The sequence below is a fragment of the Myiozetetes cayanensis genome, unplaced genomic scaffold (assembly GCF_022539395.1).
Source record: "Myiozetetes cayanensis isolate MyiCay16 unplaced genomic scaffold, myiCay2020 scf5-8, whole genome shotgun sequence".
Taxonomy (NCBI): domain Eukaryota; kingdom Metazoa; phylum Chordata; class Aves; order Passeriformes; family Tyrannidae; genus Myiozetetes; species Myiozetetes cayanensis.
The window spans coordinates 54,082,299-54,108,542 of NW_026087742.1; the positions used below are offsets into that span (position 1 = coordinate 54,082,299).

At 35.1% G+C, this 26,244-nt stretch overlaps 1 protein-coding gene across 1 annotated transcript in view; it reads right to left on the reverse strand.

The window, feature by feature from the left end:
- TDRD3 (tudor domain containing 3) overlaps positions 1–26,244 on the reverse strand; it is a 99,583-nt gene that overhangs the window by 22,099 nt on the left and 51,240 nt on the right. Inside the window, exons 4-12 of the mRNA XM_050333989.1 lie at positions 24,328–24,488; positions 22,082–22,223; positions 17,060–17,131; positions 16,383–16,532; positions 15,580–15,720; positions 14,364–14,520; positions 13,621–13,746; positions 3,523–4,358; positions 1,524–1,649 (exon numbers count right to left, since the gene is read on the reverse strand). Of these exons, the coding sequence (XP_050189946.1) occupies positions 1,524–1,649; positions 3,523–4,358; positions 13,621–13,746; positions 14,364–14,520; positions 15,580–15,720; positions 16,383–16,532; positions 17,060–17,131; positions 22,082–22,223; positions 24,328–24,488 (1,911 nt within the window). The remainder of the gene's footprint in view (positions 1–1,523; positions 1,650–3,522; positions 4,359–13,620; positions 13,747–14,363; positions 14,521–15,579; positions 15,721–16,382; positions 16,533–17,059; positions 17,132–22,081; positions 22,224–24,327; positions 24,489–26,244) is intronic.

Here is a 26,244-nt window from a genome sequence, read left to right on the forward strand (position 1 = left end):
AATGTATGCAATTCAAAGAACCTTGAGAAAGGTATCTTTCACTTCTGAATGGACTGAAAGTCCTTTGTCGTGAGCAACAAAAGAAGAAGCCTCAATGACTCAATCAGGATGCAGCATGATGTTATACCTAAACTACTTAGTGGCAGAATGCCCTCTCCATACATTGTCCCACCATTTTGTGTCAGCTTTAACAAACTAACTCTGAAATAAAACAAACTATCCGGGAGAACAAAAAAGTGGTCCATTTCATTCAACTCATCCTGTGGCTACGTGACTGATGACCCAACATGCGAGTGGTCAGATACAGGCAGAAGAGGCAGGGAAAATGACCAGTGCTCCAGGTTGGCACCTCACTACTAGGATCAGCTTAGTCTTAATACTAGTCCAAGTTCTTAGACTGTGAGAGATAACTTTCAGAGGGTTGAAGTAAAATAAAAGTCACTCCTCAAAACTGTAATCAAAACCATGAAGAAAAGGCTGATTATTAACCCAGAAAAAGGGTCAAAGTAAGTACAATCATACAGTAAGTAACTAGCACCTTACAGCTCAGCTAGTGAGACAAAGGGAAAAAAGGGTAAATTTTAATAGAAACAGCAATGCATCAGCTGGGAAGAACTTCAGATATCTTTTTAAGTACAAAAAGGCAATCTCAGAGGTCATTAAGGGCATCTGAGAGCTACAGACAACAGTATATGTTAAGAGACCACTGGCAGGAAACAGGAGTTGACTGTTCAGCCTCTGCAGCAGTAGTAGCACGGCTCTATGATCCAAAGGTAAGACATTAAAATTAACACAGTCAACTCATCATTAAGGAATCAATACGCAAATATGTTTGGGGTTTTTTGTGCAGCTTTTTATAATAAGAGTAAACAGCAAAGAATTGTGTAATCCTAATATTTTTTTAAATCAAAATGTATCTCTTGTCTCCATGACATTCACTAATAAAGCCTTTTGCAAGTTCCAATTTCTATAAGGTTAATACATTCTAAACTTCATGAAACACATTTTGAGGCATAGACATCTACCACAATATTTGGCAAAGAAGAAATCATTGAAACAAGAATAAAATCATGATACAAAATAAAGTGATACAGATGTCTATTTTTAGTCATACATACACACATAGTGAAAAGCTTCAGAACATATATTTAAAAGACTACTTCCTAACCTTTACAGAACAACATACAATGTACATGAAATAAAACAGAAAACTGGGTTGAATAAAGTAACAACTTTTAAGAGAAAAAAACATGCACAAAACTGTTTGGCTGACAGATCAATTATTCTTTTTCAAACAATACAATTGAAATTTATTATACAGCAAGAATACCACATCATAATACACTGCTATGAAGTTTCATATAGACAACTAAAATTTGAGATTTTGTTCATGTATTCATGTAGTTATCTTTCTACACATGCAATTAGCATTTTTTGCATGAGTAGGCATTAATTTCTATAGAGTTACATACTTTGTACAGACTAGGTAGTTTATATTTTTAATACAATTTGTTATGACATACCCATGTGTCTGCATGAACAGGCCTGATGTTGCTGAGAAGCACCTCTTCATAATTTCCATAATCACTGAATTTAACAACTGCAGTTGTCCCAGAAGAATGAAGAGCTTCAATTTCTGCCCGGTAGAACTTAAAAAAGAAATTTTCAGAGGTCATAAAGTATTATCAGAAATACCAGAAACAGCCAACAATTACCTTTTCATATAGATACATATGTATGTCTCTATGTGTATATATATATACTTAGTCTTAGACAGTATTATGTTTTGAATTAAATTTGTACCAGATGTTAAACCAGGTATCTTAAATTTCCACATGGTAGACTGCAAGGGTATGGTAGAAATGTACTTAGAATACTCGTTGAGAAAACATGCAGCTTATCAAAGTAGACTGAACATTTAAAAGTTTTCATTTCTCTGAAAGTAGAACAAATCCATCACTAACACAAACGCTGCTGTATAGAGAAAAGTGTTACTGTAAGGTGTTTACTTAAGATATACATATCAGTAAGTGCTTATCAGCCATATACACTGAACGTACTTACATATCACATAATAAAGTATTATAAAAATATTATAAAACTGCCCATTCAAAAAGTACTTTTTCAAAACACAAAGCTTGATTATTTTACACTTATGCAAATATAGCTTTCTTGAAGATACTCAATCACTTCTATCTTAGTGAAACAAAGAAATTACTGCCCCCTAATGTGGTTAAACTTAGTACTGTATTGTATCATCACATTTTTGCCCTAGATGTGAGCAGCAGTATTTATTATAAATACCAAGTAATTAATTACTGTCCACAACACCCCTTCTAATGTGATGAATACTCTTCAGATAACAGTCCGGGATAACCTCATATGTATTTATTTTGCAAGTTTTTACTTTCCAGAATTTAAAAAACTCATCTCACAGTAATGCAAGTAAGCTTCTCAAAATTGGAAACAATTCAATAATATGCCATTATACTTCACACTAATCTATCCACTCAAGCTAAAAATTGCTATTTAAGAGAGTCAACTCACTATATGTTGACACTACCAAAAAACTTGTATGGCTTATCATTTGTTTTAATCACACAAGGAAAGGAGAGAAAAAAGTCGTGGGCTGAGCTGAAATGTACGAAAAAAATGAAAACCACTTATAATAAATAATATAAAAAACAGTAAAAAAAAAAAGACTGAAAGAAGTGTGAATAGGACCTAGTCAAAGAGTAACAATATTTAAGGTAGTTCCCTTCTCAGATTACCACAAAGAGCAAAAAACTAAAGAAACTACCCAAGAAGAGTGACAAAGAACTGCTGAACAGAGAATGACAAAATCAAACAAAACAGTCTAAAAGTCTTTTAGCAAAGGAGAAGAAAGTAAAGTATCCTGCTGCTAGAGAAATCTTATTAATGGGAAAAATAGCTGAAAAGGAAGTACTTAAACTTTTAAAATATCAGTAAAGCAAAACTATCATGTAGCCTAAATCATTTGTTCCACAAATTCTTTAGCTAATAGTCTACTAATGCTAATCAAAATTAAGCCTTTTGCTGTTTCCTTCCTGTAAGGATTGAAATTAAAAGAGGGAGTTTTTTTAAACAGCCCCATTCCTGCAGACTCTGAGTTTCCTTTGAGCTACTAAAGGTTGTATGCTGACTTATTCCAGAAAAAAGTTTTACACATCCACCATTCAAGTCTATTTTTGTTCTTTGGCAAAGAATATGGGCACTTAGAACCATATTCATCCCTTCAAATGTTTGGCACTTAAATAAAATGCTTCAGTGAGGAGCTTAGTCTTCCTAAACTCCACCTAAGTGAGAGAAACAAGGACTTGATTTAAGCACTTTAAAAAATGAATATAAGTGACATATCTCATAAATATAAAAAATAGAGCAAACTGCACACCTACGAACAAAGCCCATGTCTCTGTAGCAGTGCGCTAAATATCTCCTACAAGTGCGTAAGAAAACATTAGCGGTACAATTTGAGGTAATTCTCATTTGGCAAAGGCATACCTTGTTGTCTTCCCAATAAAGAGCAAAACATTCATCCCCTGGTCTCCAACTTTTTCCATACTCCATGTGAATAGATGGTTCTAATATTTTCTCTGGTTTGATGGGCCCAGTTCTCCTTTTGGGACCGGTGTTGTAATACAACATTTTATCATCAAAAGATGGGATTGTAGTGGGTCCTGATGATTTGATAGGTCCTACTCGTCTCCCTTTCTGATGATGCTCAGTATCTCCATTTGGTACAGTATTAAAATTATCAGTTCTGCTGGGATTTTGGTAATCATTATTAACACCAAAATGTTGCTCACTTTTTACCATGAAGGCTTCACTGCTTATTGTTCGTGCCTTCCTATCACAAAAATTTTCCGAATTGTGTGTTTGGTTTTCCCTTTTCCCACGTTTCTGGTTATTGTTGTCTGTAGTATCTTGAGTAGAAGAGTTTTCCTTGAATTCTGTGAAAGACACTCCTTTTCCTATTCTGTTTTGCATATTATCTCTTTTTTTGAAAGTAATATCACTCTGGTGAGTGGCTATGGGATAACTCAAATCCTTTGGCCTATCATTTCTAGGAAAATGTCTGTCACTTTTATTTTTTTCATCTGTCCAGTGTTCTAAAGAGCTGTGCCTTTCAGGACCTCTGTTTCTTGGTAATCCACCACTTTCCAAAGTCTGCCTTGAATTCTGAAAATCCCTTTGAAAACGAGGGGGTTTCTCGTTCCTTGGTTGTCTCATGTCATTGCGAGAAATGTGTCTTGAATGATTCTCTTTGATGCCATTCTGTTCTGTATTCATAACTTTGTGCTGTACTTGATGTGCTGGCTGAAATTGCAATTTTGGTTCTAGAAAGAAAAAAATCATTTCAGTTATTAATGTATTTCACATAAACATATTTTAGATGTAGTGTTTCAGACTCTGATAAAGCAACAGTATTCTTTAAAAAAGTATGCAGCATTTACCTTTGTGACACAGGAAATTTAGCAGACACATTTGAACTGTAATTCCCAGTTATGGGAAAATATACACTACTCTGGGCTGCAATTAGAACCAAACCACCTACTAGAATGAGAAAAGCCAGGCATAAATTTCCAGGAGGTTACTCATTCCTCTATATAAACATCAACGACTCACTTGAATAAGTGCCATTTAAGACAGAAAAGCAGAATTCCAAAATGGATAAAGGAAGAGGGAAAAAAATGAGGAGAAAATGAGGAATACTTCCAATCTGAATTGAAACTTTCTGCAAAAATAAGTTGCTATTGAGTATAAAAGATAAAGGCAAGAAATAGAAGTGGTAAAATGAACACAGCTGCCAAAATATAGATAACAGAAGTAGTAACAAAGCACAGAATTCTGGAGACTCTGATAAAGGAGCTGTAACAGGAACTGCTCAAGGATTACCGTCAAGAGCTTCAACCAGAACTCCAGCTGATGAGAATGCCTGCTGGAGAGGAAGGGAACTGTGGGTTTTTAAGCAGCCATGGAATTTTTAATGGGTTGTTTAGGTGAAGAGCTGAAGGAGGGGAGAGATGAAGATGAACACGGGAGGAAATAATGAAGAAATGAGATTAAACAGGAGAGCTGCATGTAAGTAGGCTCCTGGTCAGTACAATCCTGCAAATGATCACTGAAACCTGTCTCTTCTCCTTATTAAATTCTAAGTTCTTGCGTGTGTGAGTGTTAGACACCGGATTAGTTATTATTGGGTCAGAACAAACTTGTGGAGAGTGTGTGTGTGGAGGGGGAAGGGATGGGTCAAACCTCATCGAGGTGGGGTGGCATCATATCCCTCATGGCAGGTCCCTGGAGCCCACATAGGGAAGTCCTGGACTAGCTATCAGTCACAAACAGCCCAGGAAAACTGTAACACACCACACCTTCTGCAGCTCCTAAGCCAGGCTCAGATTGGCAGGAACAGTGAGGACACTGTCCCTCTCCCTGGCCCGGAACCCCCAGAGTGGCTGGTGGGTCAGAGACCCCTCCTGCAGGGGTTGGCCATAGGGGCCACAGTAGATAAAACCAAGGGCATGTGTTTGCCTCGTGTCACAACCCTGCCATCGGATGTGTGAGAGCTGGTCTTCTACAAGGCTTTGGTGGTAGCTATATAGTCTGTCTCTCCCTCTTTCTCCTTCTCGCTTCTTGCTCCCTCTGCTTCTCTCTCTTTGCTCCTTTCTTGATGCTTGGGGTGGTTTGGAGCTGGAGGGGTTGGATCTTGATTTAAGTGTTGTGGAACTGGTTAGATTTTTTACTTGAGTGTTGTAGATTAATAGTATATGTTGAACCAGTATTGTAGTGGAACATTTTTGTCTAGCTTGTGTGGTGTCCTTTTGAACTTTGGCCTAGTCCTCTTATTTACTCCTCTAAATTAATAAAGAAACTCCTCGGGAACAAGTTCATGGTTTATTCTCTTAACACTATCTCCAAGTATTAAAGAAGCATATAATATAATGGCCAGTCTTCGCGAGTGAAGATCCGGGGAAGGTCTTTACACCTTCCAGCCTGCGCATTGGATTTTTTAGGTGAGACACAGTGTGCGCAGAACTGAGCCCACCCTTTAATCCTAAAGTTCATCTGCCGGGGCCAAGCGAGCTTGGATGGTGGCAGCGAGGTCCTCAGGACATAGAAGGGTTGCCTTTTAAGGGCTAACGAGCTCCATCTGCCCGGGAGTGGCCCTGACCGGGAATCGAACCCGGGTCTCGGCAGTGACAGTGCCGCGCCCTTACCACTAGACCACCAGGGGCTCCTTTAAGAAGCATATATCTATATATTAAAGTAAAACTCACAGCCAATCAGAGGAGCCAGCAGCTCCTAGGGCTGGAGTTTTACAGTTAGGGTACGTGTTTTTAAACCTACTGGAAAATTTGAGACAGAGTAAGCTGGCAAGTGGGACAAGGAAGACCTGGCAGCTGAATACTGGAAAGAGCATGGGTCTTGGAAGGCCATCTACCAGAGAGACCACAGGTCTGGGCTCACAGTGGCCAGACCTACATAAGTATGCTCGTGTAACCCCCCTACAAACTTCAGGTTGTACTGTCCAACAAACTGAACAAGAGGCATCTGAGATGCCAGAGGTTAACGGGCTCAGGACCAGGAGAGACCCAAGTAAATATAGGCACAATGGCAGCTGGGTATGAGATCCGCCAGCACAATTTAAACGCGATGGAAAAGAAAAACAAACCTGTTAGAGTGATTAATATGAGCAATTTTGTGTCACGTGGGTGACTGAAAAGGTGTCATTCCCTTGCCTGTGTCAATCCATGGCACCTGGCCATGGATATACTGTGTGCATGATCCCAGTGGGCATGGTGGGACTGTGCACTCAGGCTCTCATACAATCCTATGGGAAGGGAAAACTAAGAACTTCAGTTGACATGTTACCACCAGAAACAATGAATGCTGATACCTGACAGCAAATGTATCACTTTTCATAATTAGATGCTACATGGTAAGAGTTAAAATTAAAAGGGAAATTTCACCTGGAGGTTTTTTTTTTACTTCCAAACATCACATCATTATTAATAGGTTACAGAATTTTTATCAATTTAATTTACTACATTAGCCTAGTAAGAACCTAGCTCTATTTTTACATATACCTGATGTAGCATAACTTTTAGAAGTCAGAAATCTTTGACTAAAATGATGTAGTGTTTTTATTTTTTAAAATGACATGAGTATACATAAGGCTTAGCATGAACATGATCTTGGTAAAAATACTGGGACATCTTATTGCATGATTACTTTGAAACCCATAATGTTTTTAATGCATTAATATATAAATATATACTACTCAGAAAGAACCAAGAGTTTCATAAATATGCATTTTCTTTTTAAAAATGAAAACGTGACTAAATTTCGTATCATTTTTTATTTATTAGACTAAAACTTTTGAATTTAAAAGTATCTCTTTATTTCTTCTTTACAAACATCACATGAAAATAATGGTTTTCTTTAGTTTATATTTGTAACTTTTCAGTATCTTCATTACACTTTTCCACTTCTGTATAATAGATACCCATCTTCTAGACTTCCTATGGTCCTAGAAAGATTTGACTTCCTAATTGAAGAACAGTCTTTGCTCATGACATTCTTAATTTATACTTCTTCTCCTCTGGTAATAAAATGCTTGGGCTTCCACTCTTCCTATTTCCAACCTACGCTCTTATGTTTATTCCTAATGTTAATTACACATGAAATGACGGAACTGTTTGATGACCCCTGAGTGTTTACTCCCTTGTACACACCATTAAAGAAAAATGTGTATAAAACTCTAACAGACTTCATTATAAATCATCTTAGTTAATATTTTTTATCATGAAACTCATTAAAAGGTCACTGTTCCAACAGAAAAAAAAACAGAAATGGGTTTATGACTAGATTGGGCATGGTAATATTTCGCTAGGTGGCAAGATTTTAGGTTTGACTTAGACTCTAAATGTTTTCTCTTGAGGGTTGTCTTTTTCCCTTTCTCTAAATGAATAAACATTTCCTGAACTGAGATGGGTAGTCACCTAGGCAGCATCTAGTACAGACAAGGACTCTATACAACTGCAACACAAAAGCATGCAGAGCAGTTATACTTTAGTTAAAGCCTTGAGAAAAAACAAAACACAGACATATTCTTTGATAATTGGAAAAAGTGTACAGAAATTTCTATTCAATTTCATAGCACATAATAAGTAATTTTAGCTATTGTCTACCCAACATATTGTGATCATAATACTATAGCAACATGCTGATTTGGAAGTGTGTTGAATCTTTCAGTTACAGATTTCTTTTAGACAGCAGTGGAAAGTTAAAATAATATTACATGTTAGACTGCAAGTAAAGTGACTAGAGGATTTCAAAACAGTGAAACAGGCATCTTCTTTTTAGGTCTCTTCACTGTGACATGTACAGGGTGCTCACAAAACACCTGACATTTTTCTACTCTAACCTTAAGTTATGTAAAATCCAATAAACTTATGTCTTATGCAGAGGTGCAGTTATTGTACTAAAAGCTTTCTCAGGGACTAGTCATACACGACAGCCTTGACCGAGCAGGACATGTTAACCCACTGTTCAAGCACAAACCATTCACAAATGGAGACTGGCAACTAACAGTACTGTCAACAGTACTTAACAAAAAAAGCCTAGAGATAAGAACAGTACCCATTCTTCATGTATTTGTGCTGATCACCAAAAAACTGAAGGGATTCTAAAGTTTTTTTAAGAGAAAAAGTTAAGCAACAAGGGATGCTATTCACAGATATCTTTGTCAGATACATCAGACATATTGTCTATTTCAACTGCTGTTCCTTCCTTCTACTTCTTGCCCCAACTCCAACAAACCATTAGCTAATGTTTCCAGAAAAGTAATGCTTCCTACAGAGCAACAACAAGCAATTAATAATTTGCCATTTAACAAGAAGATTCGGTAAGCTCCTTTCAAATAGCAAGATGGGTTAACCCAGTCATCATCACTGTACTCAGAGGTTTGGGAACAAGTTCTGGGAAAAAAATACATTTCAAAATTAGAGATGAGGCTTTTGTCATCTGCTGGGAAGCTTTAAGCCGATGATTAGCATTTGTCAATTTGAAACCCTCACTCAGTTATTTTACTCATTTTAGCTTTTGTATGTGATGACGCAAGAAGACCGTACAGAACCAATCACATTCCCTTGATTACAAGAAACCAGCAGGATCTGCTGCACTTGGAAATCCCAGTCAACAGAGTTTATAAAGCACTGCTCCATGCACAATGGAATTTAAAGAGTACGGTTTCCTGTGGCTCTCTCCTGTGGATTTTATCATGCTTAATAATGTGTTCAAATTCAGAGACTGTGGCCCTTCCCACACCGGTGGCAATGATTTGGGTTTCTCATTTCAAACTGAATATTTTTATGTAACTGCATAGAAGTGTATCTTGTAGACAGCTACCTCCAGGGCATGTTCTACCTCATACTGGACAAAAGATTAATGAATTAGAAGAAAATTAATGATACATTTGCACACGTTTCAAGCCATGGAATGAAATGCCCATTACTCAATAGCTTTGTCAAGTTAGATAAATATCAACATAAGTCTTTCTAAAAGGTAGTAACACTGGGGAACTGGAACCTGAGGTCATGTTTCTGTCGAAACAAAACAAATACAAGTTGCAGAGGAGGGTGATAATGAAGAAGTGGCCAAAAAATTCCAAAGCATTCTGCTGTTGCATTTACCACAAACTTTAACTTACAGGATTAAAGGACTGAACAAAACCCAATAATTTTTTATTATTCTTTAAAATGTATGAAATTTACTATATTTTTCTGTTTCATATTTAATAAAAAAATAAAAATACAAGCCTCCTAACATATGCCACCAATGCTAATATACTACTACAACAAATAAAAGTGATTTTTTGATATTCACAATTAATACCACTGAAGTTCCATTTTAAAAGTAAAGCTGAAAACTAAACATGCCTATGGTTCAATCTGGATCTCATGTCAATAGGGTACACCATGTTTGCTGAAAATATGGCTACTAAATGGTAAATTCCAAAGATTACAAATTTACTCCAACTCCAAAAAGTCAGACTCTTTTTTTCCTCCAAGTGTCCTCGCTCCCAGATATTCAAATAAATTGTGGCACCACGAAATGTAATAAATATCTTTTAATTATATTGTATTGCATTACTGATTTGTTTTAAACCTTTAACTTCTTTGGGAATATATAAGGCATATTGTTCATTATTCATTAATACTACAGTCAGATCCCTTGGCACTGCTTTGTTCTCACTGATAAACCTTGTGTTTACTTATTTAAGTTGGCAAAGATGGATGAATTGTTCCTCATAACAAAAGAAAAATATAAGAAGGAGATTAATGGAAAAATCTTTTGTGCTCAGTGGCAGAAATAATCCAAGTGCAAGCAAAGGCAGCTAGTTGACAGCAATTTTGTCTACTTATTTGTGTTATCTCTTGCAGTCAGGAGGATTCTCTTGCCAACCAAAACTCAAACTACTTAATTTCAATACAAACATTTTCATAGGTGCCACCAACCATTCCCATTTAATAAATAAATAAATAAATAAACTTGCAGTATAAAGCTATGGATATGTTTGGTTTAATTCTTTGCATTTCATTTAAACAAAGTATGTTTATTGTATGTTATGTTCATACATGAAAGAACTAGCAGATTATGGAGTCAGGTATTTAATACTTTCAACAGTTGTAATTATTTCAAACAATATTTCATTAACTGGCAAAAAGGAAAGAAAACATAAACAACCATTGCAAGACACCACTTAGGAAGCAAAGGACTAACAACTTGCTTTCTTATAACTAATTTGTACTTCTTTTTTAAAAAAAGAAAACCAAACATCAAACAACAAGAACTTTAATGCACTATTTTATCTCTAAAAAGGAATAGAGTTACATCCTAAAAAATACAAACATATTTCAATTCATAAATGTTTTTCTACTTAGTCCAAATCCAAGGATGAAAAGGTACGAAATCAAAGATAAAAAATTCAACAACTGTTCTGCAGTTCCTGTTCACAAACTGTTTCTGTTATTGCAAACACAGAAATGAATTGAGAAATTCTCCACAGTACTGAGGTTTCAGTACTGTGCAATTAGAAACAGTATAGAAGAAAAATAGGGAGGCATGCACAGAGAAAAGCAAATCAATCCTCTGTGTACTTGAAAAGAAACAATTCTACTTTTCAGACACTTTCTTTCCCCAGATCACATAAGCAAATTTTGAAAAAAAAAATGCAAAATAGCACGGAATTAAAAAATATTTATCTCAGTTTGGCAAAACTGCCTTCTGTTTTTTGGCTTCTACATAGATTATCAGTCATTTAGAAGACATTACAATCTGTCTGAAGTGTACTGAAGTTTCGTGCTTGCAATAATGATAAATACAGCTATCCCAGGTAATCATATACTCCTGGACACAAGCATTCATGTAATAATAGAGACATTCTCATTTATTTAAAATCACTATCACTATACAAAGGCCATCTCCCTGAATACCTGAAAAACAATACAGTATTTTAGAGACCATATAGGACAGCAAGGTGCCAGAAACACTGCAAAATACAGAAGATGTAGAACTATCTTCTTTTATATGTAGCACAATAAAGCCTTTAGTGAATATACATGGAGAAAAAACTGACAGCCTGGGCCCTCCTTAGTGTACTACTGTGCAGGAAAATCAATGAAGAGACCTTATTTTTGGCCATGTAACATTACATATTTGAATCATTTTGATCAGTTTCCCCCAACATGCCTTTTATTTCTAACCAATATTTTTCTAGTTCTAAGTGAAACTACATATGTCTACTGCTAACAGCCGACAGGATCAAATGAAATTTAGAAGGTACTATGTGTGTGTATATATACATCTTTTTTCTGCAGGCGCTTGGATGCAGACTTCATCACGAAAGAGTTCACAGTGGTCACTGTACATATGTCACTCTGCCAACACTTTTAACGCTCCTGTCATCTCAGTTTAAATGGAACTTAAGAGAACTAATAATTAAGAATTTAACTGAGATGATTTTCAACCACAGAGGCAGGAAACTAGTAGAAAAATGGTGGAAAATTTACTTTAAATATATGATTTCAAGAATGTGTTCGAATTCATCAGGCTGCAGAGTTCTTCTCAAATTTGACAAGGAAAAACGCACTTTTAAAATTCAAAATACATATGCCTATGTATTTCCTGAAAAAATCCATTTGAAACAGACTTTGTAAGACAAAAGTAAATTCTAGCATAGAAACAGAGACACAATCCTATGGGCCTATACACAGTCAGAAGAAAAATAAAAACAACATGAGACTAAGCAACCACTTCAAAGCCTTTCCAATTACAAAGAATAACATCTTTTTCAGAAGAAAAATGGGCAGAAATACCTAAAAAATTTCACAAAATAATCAGAACATTTTCTGAACTCTTCAAAATGCTAAAAGGTTAGGTTTGGTTTTACTTTTCAGAAAAGCGTGATTCAGGAATACACCAGATTGCATACTGATGACTCAGATAAAGCTAAAAAAACCCAACATAGTGGTAAGAAACCACAAAACCAAAAATCCTATGTCATGCTAGGAACTATGCCAGGACCTTTGGCAACTGAAGGAGTACAAAACCTTTACAAAGTTTTAATAGAATTATGTTTCTTTTTATGATCACTTATGGCATCTTTTTATTTTCATTTAAGAGGGGAAAAAATATACAAAAGCAAAATGTATTTATCTTTAAAACATAACACTGAAGATTATAAACTGAAATACATATAACCAATATAACCATTTTTTTACTGACATAACACTATGCTTTATTGTCTACGTACATGTACTAAATCCCAAGATCATAGAAGTCCCCCCTAGCAATCCATAATACCATTTTAAAAGAAGCAATTCACTCATTTCACAAGTCTTGGTAAACTACCATTACTTACATACTATAAAATTACTGACAGTAAGCAAGTTATATAATGCACAGGCGTTATTTCTATTATTTTCCTATAAATGTCTTTCAGTCACACATAAAAGCCTTCTCTAACCTCTCAATATAAGCGCAAAATTTATCCAAAGAAAAATCAATGTTGGCAATGTAAGTGAAAAGCACCACCATTTTTTTCATTTCTGTTCACTCTAAAAATCTAACTCATCTTTGGTAAGTGAAACAAGTTGCCAAGATATATCTCAACCATCATTCCCTACACCTGCTTTCTGTATTATATTCATTACCTGAATAGTTTACTAAATTGTATCAGCTAATGCAGAATGCTTTTGTATTTGAAAGGTACTTTTTCTTTGAATATTTTAGATTTCTGACAAATACAGGGAAGACTCACGATATCATGTGATTCAGGAGGAATCCAACCAGATTAACAAACTGTGATTTATGTCATCTTATTTCAAATTACTTACTTTTAGACATCTAACCATCACAGTGCAATTTATTTGACCTTTCTTCAAAACAGAGGAACAACTTTCCAAGTACTCTTTTTTTTATGACTGAGTGTGGAGGAAGTTCTAGGAATCACCTTTTAGATGACATAGTTAGGAAAAAGAATTCCACCAACACTGTCCAATATTTGTTCCAGATACATTAATTTCAATAACTTACCCTCTACAGTTAGAGTACCCATTTTGGATTCCAAGAAATCAAACAGTGTGCTTGGTGCAGATGGTCTGGCATTTCCTAGCTCTTCTTCATCTTCAGGTCTTATTCGGCCTCGGCCCTTCCCTTTACCTGTAAGCATCAAAAGTTTTTTTGTGAATGGGGAATAAATAAATATAAAAGTATGCACTTTTTCATTTGATTTATAAAATGTTTGTATTTTCTGTCTTTAAAAAAATCTGTCATGGACAAAATAGATAGGACAAGGGAGAACATTTTCAAAATAAAAAAGGAGAGATTTAGATTAGATGTTAAGAAGAAATTCTTTAATGTGAGGGTGATGAGGCTCTGGAACAGACTGTCTATAGAAGCTGTAAATGCCCCACTCCTGAAAGTGTTCAAGGCCAAGCTGATGGGGCCCTGGGTGACCTCGTCTAGTGGGTGGCATCCCTGCCTGTGGAGGGGAGGTGGAACAACATGATCTTTAAGGTCCCTTCCAACCCATGTCTTTCTGTGCTTTTAGGATACGAATATTTCCCAGTTAAGGATATTCAAATCTGTGACTTCCAATTCAAAAATTTTGATGAGAATATAACGCCTTTCTTAGTATTTGCTTTCAGGTTTGCAATGCATCTAACTTGAAGGAAAAACATACAGATATGCCTTTCTGTAACTACATTAGTAATCCACCATACACAAAGTCCTTTGCTTGTAAACACTGTTTTAAAGCACCTGTTTTCAAGTTTTACCTCTAGGTGGTGGTCCCTGAATGGGTTTCTGTTTACTGTTGTTCAGAAGAAAATTTAATGCTGCCTCTAGGCTGTTACTGTTATCCATAAGTGCCTGCCTTGCTGCTTCTTTGCTGAAACCCATTTCTGTTATGTGTTTTAGAGCCTTTTCATCAACCTGAAATAAAAGATACACACACAACTAATAAATACAACAAAGACTCTATAAATCCACCAGATTTTACATGAATTTTTCTTTCATTTTTAACTGAAACACTATTTCTTATTTAATTGATAATAAATATTTCAGTTTTATATAAAATCTTCACATACAATCTCTCTTAGGTCCAAATAACCAGCTAATAAGGGTTTGGGTTTTTTTTATATTATTATGATTTTTAATTCATTCATTTTCAGTTCTACTGTTATGTGCTTTCAAGCACAAATTCTCCTAGTCTAGATGAAAACTAAAAGGAATATTTCAAAATAATACTGGTATCAAAACTAGCATTTGCTCATGTTTGAACCCGTTCACAGCTTTTACAGACAATACAAAACCCAGTTACACATTTCTTAAAACATGGAGAAAATATAATTGGCTAAAGGTTTTGTAGAAGAAAGCAAAGAAGTACAAACAATTTACTTCTACAGAAATCCAGGCTTTGTTATTCAGAACTGTATAGAGCACAATGACAAAAAGGCAAAGCAGGAATCACAAAGCATCAAGTTCAGAAAATAGCCTAACATCTGCTTTAAAGCACTCACATGAAAACTGCCTCTTCCAGTGAAGACAGACTTACATGCAACAAAACCAAAATGGGACTAGGCCCTCTGTCCTTCCTTATCCCATACTCAACCAAAATGACACCAGTTACCCATCTACTGGAATAGTTGCAATCAAATACATTCTTAATTGGAATCCCATCAATATAACACTGTGTCTACAAATTCCAAAATATGACCCTCCAGAAAAAAACCTCCAAACCTAGTGGAATCTAACCTTTTAGATACACATATGAAGTTTCCTGGGTAAATTTTTACCCTCAAATCACACTGAAGCTCCTAACTATCTCGGTAACGTACAAAAGCACCTTACGTATTCTAAATAGACTTCAAAATTATTCAAAATTATTGAAAGTCTTTATTCCTTGAGGTATTTTAATTTTATTTTTGTTATATTTGTTTTTTGGTTTTGAGTAATGAGCAGTTAAGGTTCCATTTAAATCTTCTACCTTACCAGTTCTCGGTAGACACCTTCATTCTTCCCCTCAGGTTTTGTTATCTTCTCTTTCTGGAACAGTTCCCTGTTTCGATTCCCTCCAGCACTCACACTGAGATTACTTCTGCTACTACCACCACCTCCTCCGAACGTCTTGGTCTTCAGATAAGCACAAAAATGACATTTCAGCAAACAGAACTTACAAAAATAAGCCTCAATATTAGCTAGTAGAAAAGGTGCAGTAAATTTGTTGCACTGGCATTTTTATGATTATGCTTTGCATCAACAAATAAAGCACTAATTTACACACACAAAAGATTAATTTATTAGGTAGGTCTTTTTTCCCTGTGACCAAAGAAGGCTGTAAAAAGGGTATATAATTTTAGTTTTTATGACTTACAAAGCAGATTTCAAAAATAAACTAAAAGGAAAACCAAAGGAGGACAAAAATCTGACACATTAGAACTAGACTTCCTAGCTATTCTTTCAGACTGAGGACATGGAATCATCAGGTTTTCGAGAACTGAAAAAGACATCAAAATTTATAATCTGCATTAATTAGTTAAATCTTATTAGCTAAATTGTAAAGCCCACATTTTTTAAAGTGGTATCAAAATCATATCTTCAATAAAACATTATGATACATTTATTTGCTTTATCCAAAGAACATAGTCATCAATCCAAAAGGACTCTCTTTTTTAAAGATACAGGAGTAGAATTATAAGCAGTCGTGTATCAGAAAGCATTTGTCATTTAATACTTAAAATAACAAGAAAAGATCAATCACGGTAAGTAAAACGCTGTAACACATGCATTCTAACCTCCTTGCTCTTTGCTACTTCTGCAATAGCAGCTGTTCTCTGCTTTTCAAATTCATCATTGTCCACAACGGTTTTTACAGCATTTGTCATCTGCAGAGTCTTTCTGCGATCAAGGTCTCTGCTATCCACTTGCACATGAGATGCACATTTCTGAAAATGTAAAAGAATTTTTTAATTAACTCTTCTGCCTACTGTCATTTTAAAAAGACCAAAGTATTATTGCATCAGATTAGTACAACTTAAGATAAAGAATATGATCACAAAAATGTACACCTAGGACAGCTAGATCTGTTTTTGCTAAAAGCACACTCCTCCGGTGCACTAGGAAGGCCAAAAGAAGACTTTTACATTTTAAGCTTAGCTCACAACATGGCTGGTATGATTCTTGGAAATACTTTTGGCATTTAAGGAGGGACTATGTTAGTGCCTACATGATCTGACTGGCACAATCAGCGACTCCACATACAAAATAAGTTTGAAATTGAGAGGAAAAATGTCAAATAGGAACTGGTGCAACAAAGTGACAGGACTAACACTTTTTTTTTTTAAACACGTTTTTTATATCCAAGCCATCATGATCTAAGGTGTTTTGATAGCCTTTATTTAACTGGAACCAGGTACCCTAGATATCATAATACAAGTTCTTCCATAAAATGACAAAGGGAAGTACACTATACCTGCCCAAAGGGTACAAAAGGTGGAGGACCGCCTTCTGTTCCAATGTTACTCCTACTGTGTTTCGCCAAACTCTGTAAAATAACATTGATGATTAATAAACTGAAAACAGATTATATGTTAAGTGGCTCTATTTCAGAAAGTACAGGAAATTTGCAAGATGGACATTTTAAGCAGAAAAAAATAATGATACCCTTAAAATCCTGGGGTACTTAAGAAGAAGGCTGCATGAGGGGCAGAGAAATGAAGAAAATTACAGAGTTCTGCATAATCATTAAGGCAACACATAGAGCAAATGTAGAAAATTCAGTTATATACCCAAATCTACACTAATAGAACAAAGCAGCACAGAGATAGGCAGCAGACGTTTCTTTACATAGTGCCCAGTAAACCTGCTGTCATTAGAGATTGTAAAGACACAGATTCAGCACGTTTAAAAAAGGATTGGACCAATTCATCCTAAAGAAGGTAAGGTTCATGAGGATCTTATCAATTTACACAAACAACTGAAGGGAGAATGTAAAGAGACTGGTTCTTTTCAGTGGTGCCCAGGCAGAAACTGAAAAACAAGGGGGTTCCTCTGAGGGTGACTGGGTATTGAGGGTGACTGGGTATTAGCACAGGTTGCCCAGGGATGTTGTGGAGTCACCATCCTTGGAAATACTCAAAAGTTGCCAGGACACTGTTCTGGACAACTGGCTTTAGATGGTCCTGATGGAACCAAACGACCTCCAGGTTCAACCCCTCTGTGAAATTCATGATTCCATGCATAAGAGAATACAGAAAAGATGAGTCAGAATTGTATCCCCAGATAAAACGTAATACAGCAATTCTGGATGCTAAGGCTATATAAGAGCTCCCCACTGTCAGAGACAGTATTATTTACTTAGGGCTATATATGACATTTACCTATATACTTATTACACTGATGTAAAATTGATTTAAATCCATCATGTGAGAACTGCAGTATAAATAGGAACATGCTTTAAGTTTTTTAAACTAAGTAATGGATCAATTTAGCTAATACATACCCAAATTAAAACTTTTGGTCCACTCCTTTCAAGTTAACTACTTTTATTCAGGAGCCAAAGACCGTTTTCTAAATCATTTATGGTTATTAAGTTCTTTCAAGGCTGAAAAAAAATATAATAATCCTTTTCTTCATGCCTCGGAGCAAAAAAACACTGATAAAGTATTCGATAAATTATTCAAAACAAAGCACTTAGTGCAAATATCATAAAATTTTTCTGCTTTAGATTCAATCAGTTCCCTTAAAGTGCTGCCTGAGAATTACAAGCTAACCAAGGGCTGATCACTGTAGCATGTTCATACCTTTCTGTATCTATTAACTGAAGCACCAGAGTACAACAGTGATTTTACAGACAAGCCGCTTCACTTCCCCAAGGAAAGCACTCTAGGTCCAGTAAACCCTACACTTATTCTGGTTTTTATTTGTTTGCTTGTTTGTTTGTACCTAGAGAAATGCAAGCAATTTTGGAATGAACTCCCACGCTGAATCAATTTATAATAAAAAAACCCCATTATGTGCTAGCCTAAGAACTCAAGTATCAGATCATAGTTAACGCCTTATGTCCTACAATCAGGAAGAACATGCTGAAGTTTAAGGGTACTACATTTTTCTTTCCCAAATCAGAATCAAGAAAACACATGGAAGAAAAAGACTGTTCTAATCTACCACTCAAACATGCAATTGGGCAAATAGCAAAAGCACCCTTAAAATTGACTGCCTATTTACTACATTTAGCTACATGGATTTTGAATCGTAACAACTTATTCCATAAAGCTGTTACCCATAATGAAAGAACTGTATGGTCTAATGGTAAACAAGAGCCCTGACACTTTCTTCCCAAGCAGTACTGTCTGCTGAGAAGTGAGAGCAGCTGCTTTGGAAATGACATTTCATATTGCATCAAATACAAAGCAACCAGGCAACAAGAATGGTATTTTTTAACTTACAGTTAAATATGCTCATAGCACAGCAGTAACTATCATTTACAATAAACTGTGTTACAAATACATTTAGTATGTTTTTTTTATCCTTTCTGCTGTATTTGCATTGTGACATTAAAAACCTATTTCCTAGGCAATCTCTTAAGAAACAAAGGTTTTACAATATGAGATTGAACTAGATATTACATTCTACTGTACCCTCACGCTTCTTTCTAATATGAATTTTGAAGTATACATAAAACTACTCCCTTTTCCCATCAGGTAACCTCAATATTTAGCCCCACCTTCACCAAAACAGAAGACTCATTAAATCTACTAGAGAACTTTACCTTTAGATAATCTGTAATTCAACAGATTCTATGTTTTAAAATGATAAGAGCCTATTAAACACTCTCACCAATCATGTCAGCAAAATTTGCTTCAGACTTCACCTATATATTGTTTGATATTTTGATTAAAGGCAATACAAGATACTGTTTTTTATAAGAAGGGTACCAGCAATATCTCGCAGATACCGATCCTTCATGTTTGAAACACCAGTCACCACTAGAACATGAGAAACTCCATAAAGCAACAGTTATTTGGAACTGTATTTTCACCTACAGATGTCCATGACACTTTACCTTATATTTCCAAATAGTCTAGAAAAAAAGATCTCACAGTAAGTCTCATTTACTCCTTCCTTATTTATATACTGTCACTTAAATACTGATACATGAAAAAAATTGAAATTTGCAGACAAGCATTTACCTTATGATAAAACTGAATGCTACAAGGAATAGTGTTGGGGTAACCCCAACAGAATAGCACATTTATTCCTCATTCAGTGTGATAATACTACATTCATTCTACACATGCTACATTTGTAGTGTGAGTCTCTCATTACTAAAACTTGATTCCACCTGAAAGCAATCTGAATGGTCTGAATGGAACAGAACAGTAATGCAACCTAACAACTAGAAGCTGACAGGTAGGTGCAAGGGCAATAACTTAAGACTGGGTAAACTATTTCAATTCTACAGTTTCAGAATATTATTTGGCTTAATAGCCAAACTTTACGCCTTATTTCATCATTTACATGAGAAGCCAAATTAACATATCTCAGACATTCTAGAAACAAGAAAATAAAAAACTGGCTTCAAAACAAGTAATTTTAAATAGTCGCACAAATAAAAGTTTTCTTTTTATGCAAACACAGTTCAGCATTTTATTTATGCTTCAGTGGCAAGATTAGACAAGGAGTGGCAATGTCCTTTGTCAGCTCTCAGGTATTTTAGCAATCATGCTTATTTGTCCACCGTTCTCTTCTGTAAAGCTTTCTGAATAGGACAAAAACATTGAATTCATGGGGAAATGGCTATCATGTAGCATCTGGCTTCTACAGACTTGTTTGAGCCCTATCTGTCTAGCTGTCAGTCTGGATATAGAACTGGAACTACAATTTCCAGTGGTCATGGTTCACTTGTCCAAACTGATTTATTGTCACCCAGAGGTTTTCACATAGCCACGTTCGTGTGCTGTGAGCTGGTCAACGAGAAAAAGAAAATGATACTCTGGCAAACTCCAAGATGGAACGAGCGAGTTGAGGGGACAGCAACAGGCAATAGTTACCTTTCTATATCTTACCAGAGCAAATGAGTGACAGCTACCACTCAGTTAAACATATCGCATAAGGCCAACAGAACTGGCTCACAAGTGTTGTAGTCAGCAGCACACCAATGGTTATTAAATAGTTTGCTTTCTTGCCAACACAACATGTTCCAAGTTATTTCTTGATATTGGTTTAAAACCAAAATAATAATTATAAAGTAAGAATTATTTGTTGAAGTCCAGAGAGAAGAAATATAAAAACAGACTGTTAATCACCAAGAAAGCCAACCAATTCTATTGACCTTTGTCTTACAAATTAGATGGCATTCTTAAGAACACATTAGCTCTATGTGTCTCCCTTCTGTCCCCATCAATATTAAAACACACAAGAGTTTATGTTAAATAAGAATAAAAATGATAAACTGGGATATTTCTGCTGTTGGTCCCAGAACTTAATTTAAAACGAGGAATGGTTTTTTAAAAAAACAAAAACAAAAACAAAAACCAGCGAAACAATTTTCAACTATAAAAGCACAAAAGGATGACAAACAGAATCTACAACAATGGACACTGTGTAACTCAAAAATCCAAATAAATTCTGGCTCAGTTTGATGAAATCTAGGAAGTGCAACCAAATGCCAAAGAAGGCTACCTGCAGCAAAAACTACTGAGCTCCACTTAACATCAGCAACAATAAAATAAGTACTTTATATAGAAATGACTGCCATGTTCATAAGCAGCTACTCCGTTTCATCAGAGATGTGGATGTAAAAATACAGAGATGAGTGTGGTAGAAGTAGTGATAACTGATCTGGCAATATTTGGGACTAAATACTTCCTGCCCTAAGAACTTCCACCCATTTGTGAGAAAATGTATGAAATAGTATTCCTGCAGCCACTTCTATTGTACTGGGACATAAACCAGAGTAAAGGATCTTACACGTATTTTTGGTTTGTTGAAAGAGTTCAAAACTTCCAATTTGTCTTTATAACCACAGATTTATCTAAAGTATTGATGAAATCTGCAATACAGAGTTCATGTTAAAGGTTACCAACTTCAGCACTTTTTGTACACTTATTCTACTATTTTTGCCTCAAAAATACACAGACCGAAGATGGTAATTGAAAAAGGCAGCATTCTATAATATTTTGGAAATTCAGGAAAACAACCACCCATGACTGTACCAAAATAAATTTAATATATTTGATTAATGTTTTCAATCCCTGCAGAATATGTAAAGGAATCAGTTCCCGTGCAATAATCACTTTTAATTTCTTAAATTGCAACATCATACATAAGACCTACTTACATGTAGCTGGTTGCAGCCCTAAAACTATTGTGACAGAACAGTCCTAAAAGGACTTTATCATTAAAAAAAATTCACAGTCAGCACATTAATCTTATTGTCATTAAATGTAATATACATTCTGTAAAACAAGCATTTGCAGTGGTGTTACCTCACCCTTTGTAATTCCCACTTTTCTATAAGATGCTCCACTTCACCTCCAAGAACTGCTGTGTTACTGTCATCCAGCAGCAAGAACCCATTTCTCACTTCAACAGTTCCTGAAAGCTTAATTTTTGTTCCAGGTGGAGTGTTCAGGCTAGAGGTAGAAACAAAGTCAAATATTTCAAATACATTTATTAATATTCTGCCACAGAGAAACATATAAAAATACTTTTATTATATTTCCAACATTTCATATGCCATAATAAAAATTAACATCAAAAACCTTTGCAATAATTCCTTGAGTATACACAGTACTTTTTCAACAGCTTTATTGGAACACTTCCAACTCATCACACAAAAATGCTATACTGCAAATTAGACTCTAACAGAGATGAATGTTTGCAAATTGTCTGTTTGGTTAAAACCCAATTTCACAACACCAAACTAAGGATGTGATTTGTTTAGACTAAGAGAAGATAGTCTTAGACAACTGACTTTGAGGTAAGTTCCTCATTCTAGTATGTATTTATAGTTAATAGAGGATCTCAAGATGGTTAATAATCTCATTTTTTTTTTAGACACTTAACTTAGGAGAAAAGGAATAGTGGTTAGAAAGCATGCTTTCTATATGTTGCTAACAGCCAGGACTGTACTAGAATAAAAATAAAAACCCTGTATCTCATAGTACTTCTTCTCTCATTACTCTGTAATTTAAAAACATTATGAATTCTTTCTGTTATCAGCTCCCACAAGATGTGAATCTTCCCTATGAAAAACAGTAGAAGTATAAAAGAATCATGCATCTCCAACCCGTAACTGACAGACATGAAAAGTAGAACAATCTGCAAAACTGCTTTCTTATGAGAAACAGGACACAGTCCCTTACAACTTTTCAACTGAGAGGCAATAATATCTTTAAAATATGCTAAAGCTACTGTTGCAATCACAGGCTCATACCACATGGTGAGGCGCAGTCATAGTGGAGTCAGCCAATTACAGCACCAGTGGCATTTACCTTAGCAATGTTAGTGGATTTTCTGTATTGTTTAGATAAAAGCAAAGAAAATGAGATCAAACAAACAAACAAACATGCAAGAAACACAGAAAAATTAAAATTATGCATGAGGGGAGGGGTAAAAGAAAACCATAGTCAAACCATAGTCATTAAAAACCTACAATTTAAAATAAAAATATGATGTTTTAAAAATTGATTTATTTAAAGAAACACTATGTACTGAAATAGTGTACTATTCCAGGATAATAGTCCAGTTTCAAACCTGTAACAACTACACATAACACAAATTTTTTCATATGTTACTCAAAAAAAAGAGCTCACAACATTACTAGAGTGATGAGTTTGCTAACATTTTTCAAATTTTATCAGAAAGCTTTCAAATAATGTCCTGTACTGTGTGTTCAACTTTAAACATTTTGTGATCTAGAATCTACTTACACAGGAGTCTGTTTGCCTTCCTTTACTGCTCTCTTTATATTCGCATTGGAATATGATATTCCAAGTTCTGCTGGCTCAAGCTAAAATTAAAATATCATTAAATGTTCTGACAGCACCACTCTAAACTGCAAGCTGGCTCCTGCTCAGAAGGAGCAGTTTAACAGTAAAAGATGACATTCAAAAATTAAGTATGTATATATGAATATATATAACTGTTGCAGCTAGCAGAAAAAGACAAAGGAAGATTTTTGTTTTCAAAGTCATCTGAACTCAAGAAGTGCATAGCGCACCATGACTCTAGAGACTAAACACTAGAGGTCATCTTTAGCATCTTCATAACCAAACACACAAAAAAAATCCCCATGTTCAACAGTAATTAGCTCTCTTACCCTTCACTTTTAACTGAAAAAATATTCAAATTAAAGGTTTGCCCATGGTTAAGCAGCATTAGCTGCATTAGCTTAGGTGTGTCAGGTCTGTGACACTCCTGTTACAAAGGTCAAACAGAAAATCTGGAATTTGGCTCAAGTTTACACACATTCAAAATGCTGTGTGCCACGAAACTACAACTCAGTAGATGGTTGCAAACATCCACTTTCTTCCATTATGTACTTCAGCATAAACAGTACTGTAAATTACATTCAGATCTGCCTTTTGCATGCTGAATTTAAGTTTCTCCTTTACACTCAGAATCCAAGAAGGAAGTTTTGTCAAGTGATTCTTTTCATATATTACTAAGGAGACTTCCATTACTTTAAGGACATTTAAGTATCAGAGCAAAACTTGGAAAAAAAAAGTTGTTCACCTTATTTTTGACATGCTACTGTATTCTATAGCCGTGCAGCTTGTGTGTCCATCCGTCATCTGTAAACGTAACATTCTGGGAGCAGCCTGAGATTCTTCGTTATCCTTTGGTGCAGCAACATTGCGAATTTTCTGTATTTGCAGAACACAAGGCCCTTCTAGCTAGAAATGTGAAACAGAGAAGACAAGTGTTAAGCAAACACTGTAATATCTAGACACACTAACAGATGCCCCCAGGCAAAGAAAAGTGTGATTTTTATCAGGCAGTCATGTTCAATTTCTATCACTCATGTACTGCATGTTCTACAGCATGATAAAAATTGCTTTTTCAGAGAAACAGTTGTGATGTTTCACACATCTCTGAGACATCAATTATGAAAAAAAAAATGAATGAAAACAGTAGAGGAGGTAAACAAACAAAAACCACAAATACTGTCACTTCCAACATAGTATGGAGTTCAGATAATATTTCACATGTTGTACCCACAGGGTCTCACTGACAATGTTTTCTGAAGAAAATAAAAGCAACTTGGAAGACTATTGGTTTGGATCAAGAGTAAATTTTGAGTACAACTGCTTTGTAAACATTAACTAGAAACACAGTTTCTTCATACAGTGGTAATCAAAACATACCAACTTCAGGGGATATCACTTATCTGTTGGTTACAAAAACAAAAAAAAACAACCCACCACAAACACAAAACACCAAAATAAAACAAAATAAACCCACCCAGAAAACCCCAAACACAAACCTACTAACCAAATCACTTTATCACATTTCAGCTATATCTGAGTCATTTTGATTTCTCTGAAAAATAAAAAGTAATTGTCTGTTGCAGCTCAACTCATCTCTAGCTCCCAAGAGCAGAAAAGATGAAAAAGTGAACAGGTTCCAGGGTTGGAGAAACAGAATAGGTAGCCCAGAAGAACACAAAATAAGACTAGAAACCAGGAGGTAAATATAAAGAAAAGATAAATTAATAAATAAAAGAATAAAAGCAAAGTAGCTTTACTATGATGGCAATACAAGGTCTAATATAGCAATCACTCTCCCTGAAAGGAGCCTTTATACATACAGATCATTTTTAACTGGAACAACAAATCTGATTATCATTTTGGAAAAAAAAAAAAGAATTAAAAAAGGCTGTAGGAAACTAAAATCCACAATCAAAAAATATTGACACAGAAACTAGGAAACTTATGAGTAAACTTAAAAAGGAATTAAGTAACTCTGAGTTCACAAATTAAATCCTTTCTGAATGCTTCTTCTGAAATCAATGTTTCCATTGTAATGGAACTTAGTTCTCAAAAGAAAACCAGTTAACACCTTAAATGTAACATCTATTAAATTATATATTATAACTTTACAGTCTTCTTTGCATTTTTCTCCCATTAAAAATACTTAACATATATTTATGGTATATAGTCATCTAAACAGAAACAGGAGAGTTCAGCTTTTCCAAATCCTATGCAAATGTGGCCATCTTGTGGTTAATGCTGGTAATGTTAACTCTTTCTAAGCCCATACCAAACACAGATATTAATGAGTAATGAAAACATTTCTGTGTATTAATGAGTGAAGTTGATAACCACCTATAATGGTCAAATACCTATGTTGTTTCATACTAGGACTCTATGCCAGCTTTTATGCAACTATTTGCCTATTATAATAATACTACAAAATAAAGTTATTTTCTATGTAAGATTGAAATAACATATGTTCTCAAGATATAGATAATATCAATCTTAGTGTTGGACGAGAGGAACAATAGCAGCACATAATAACTTCTATTGTTTCCTGAAGCATTTCTGAACAACAGATTACTGCTTTCTACTCAGAGATTATATTAAATTGTTCCTGCTCCATAAATATTCTTCTTTATAAACACATAGCTCTGTAACAAAGTATTTGCATACA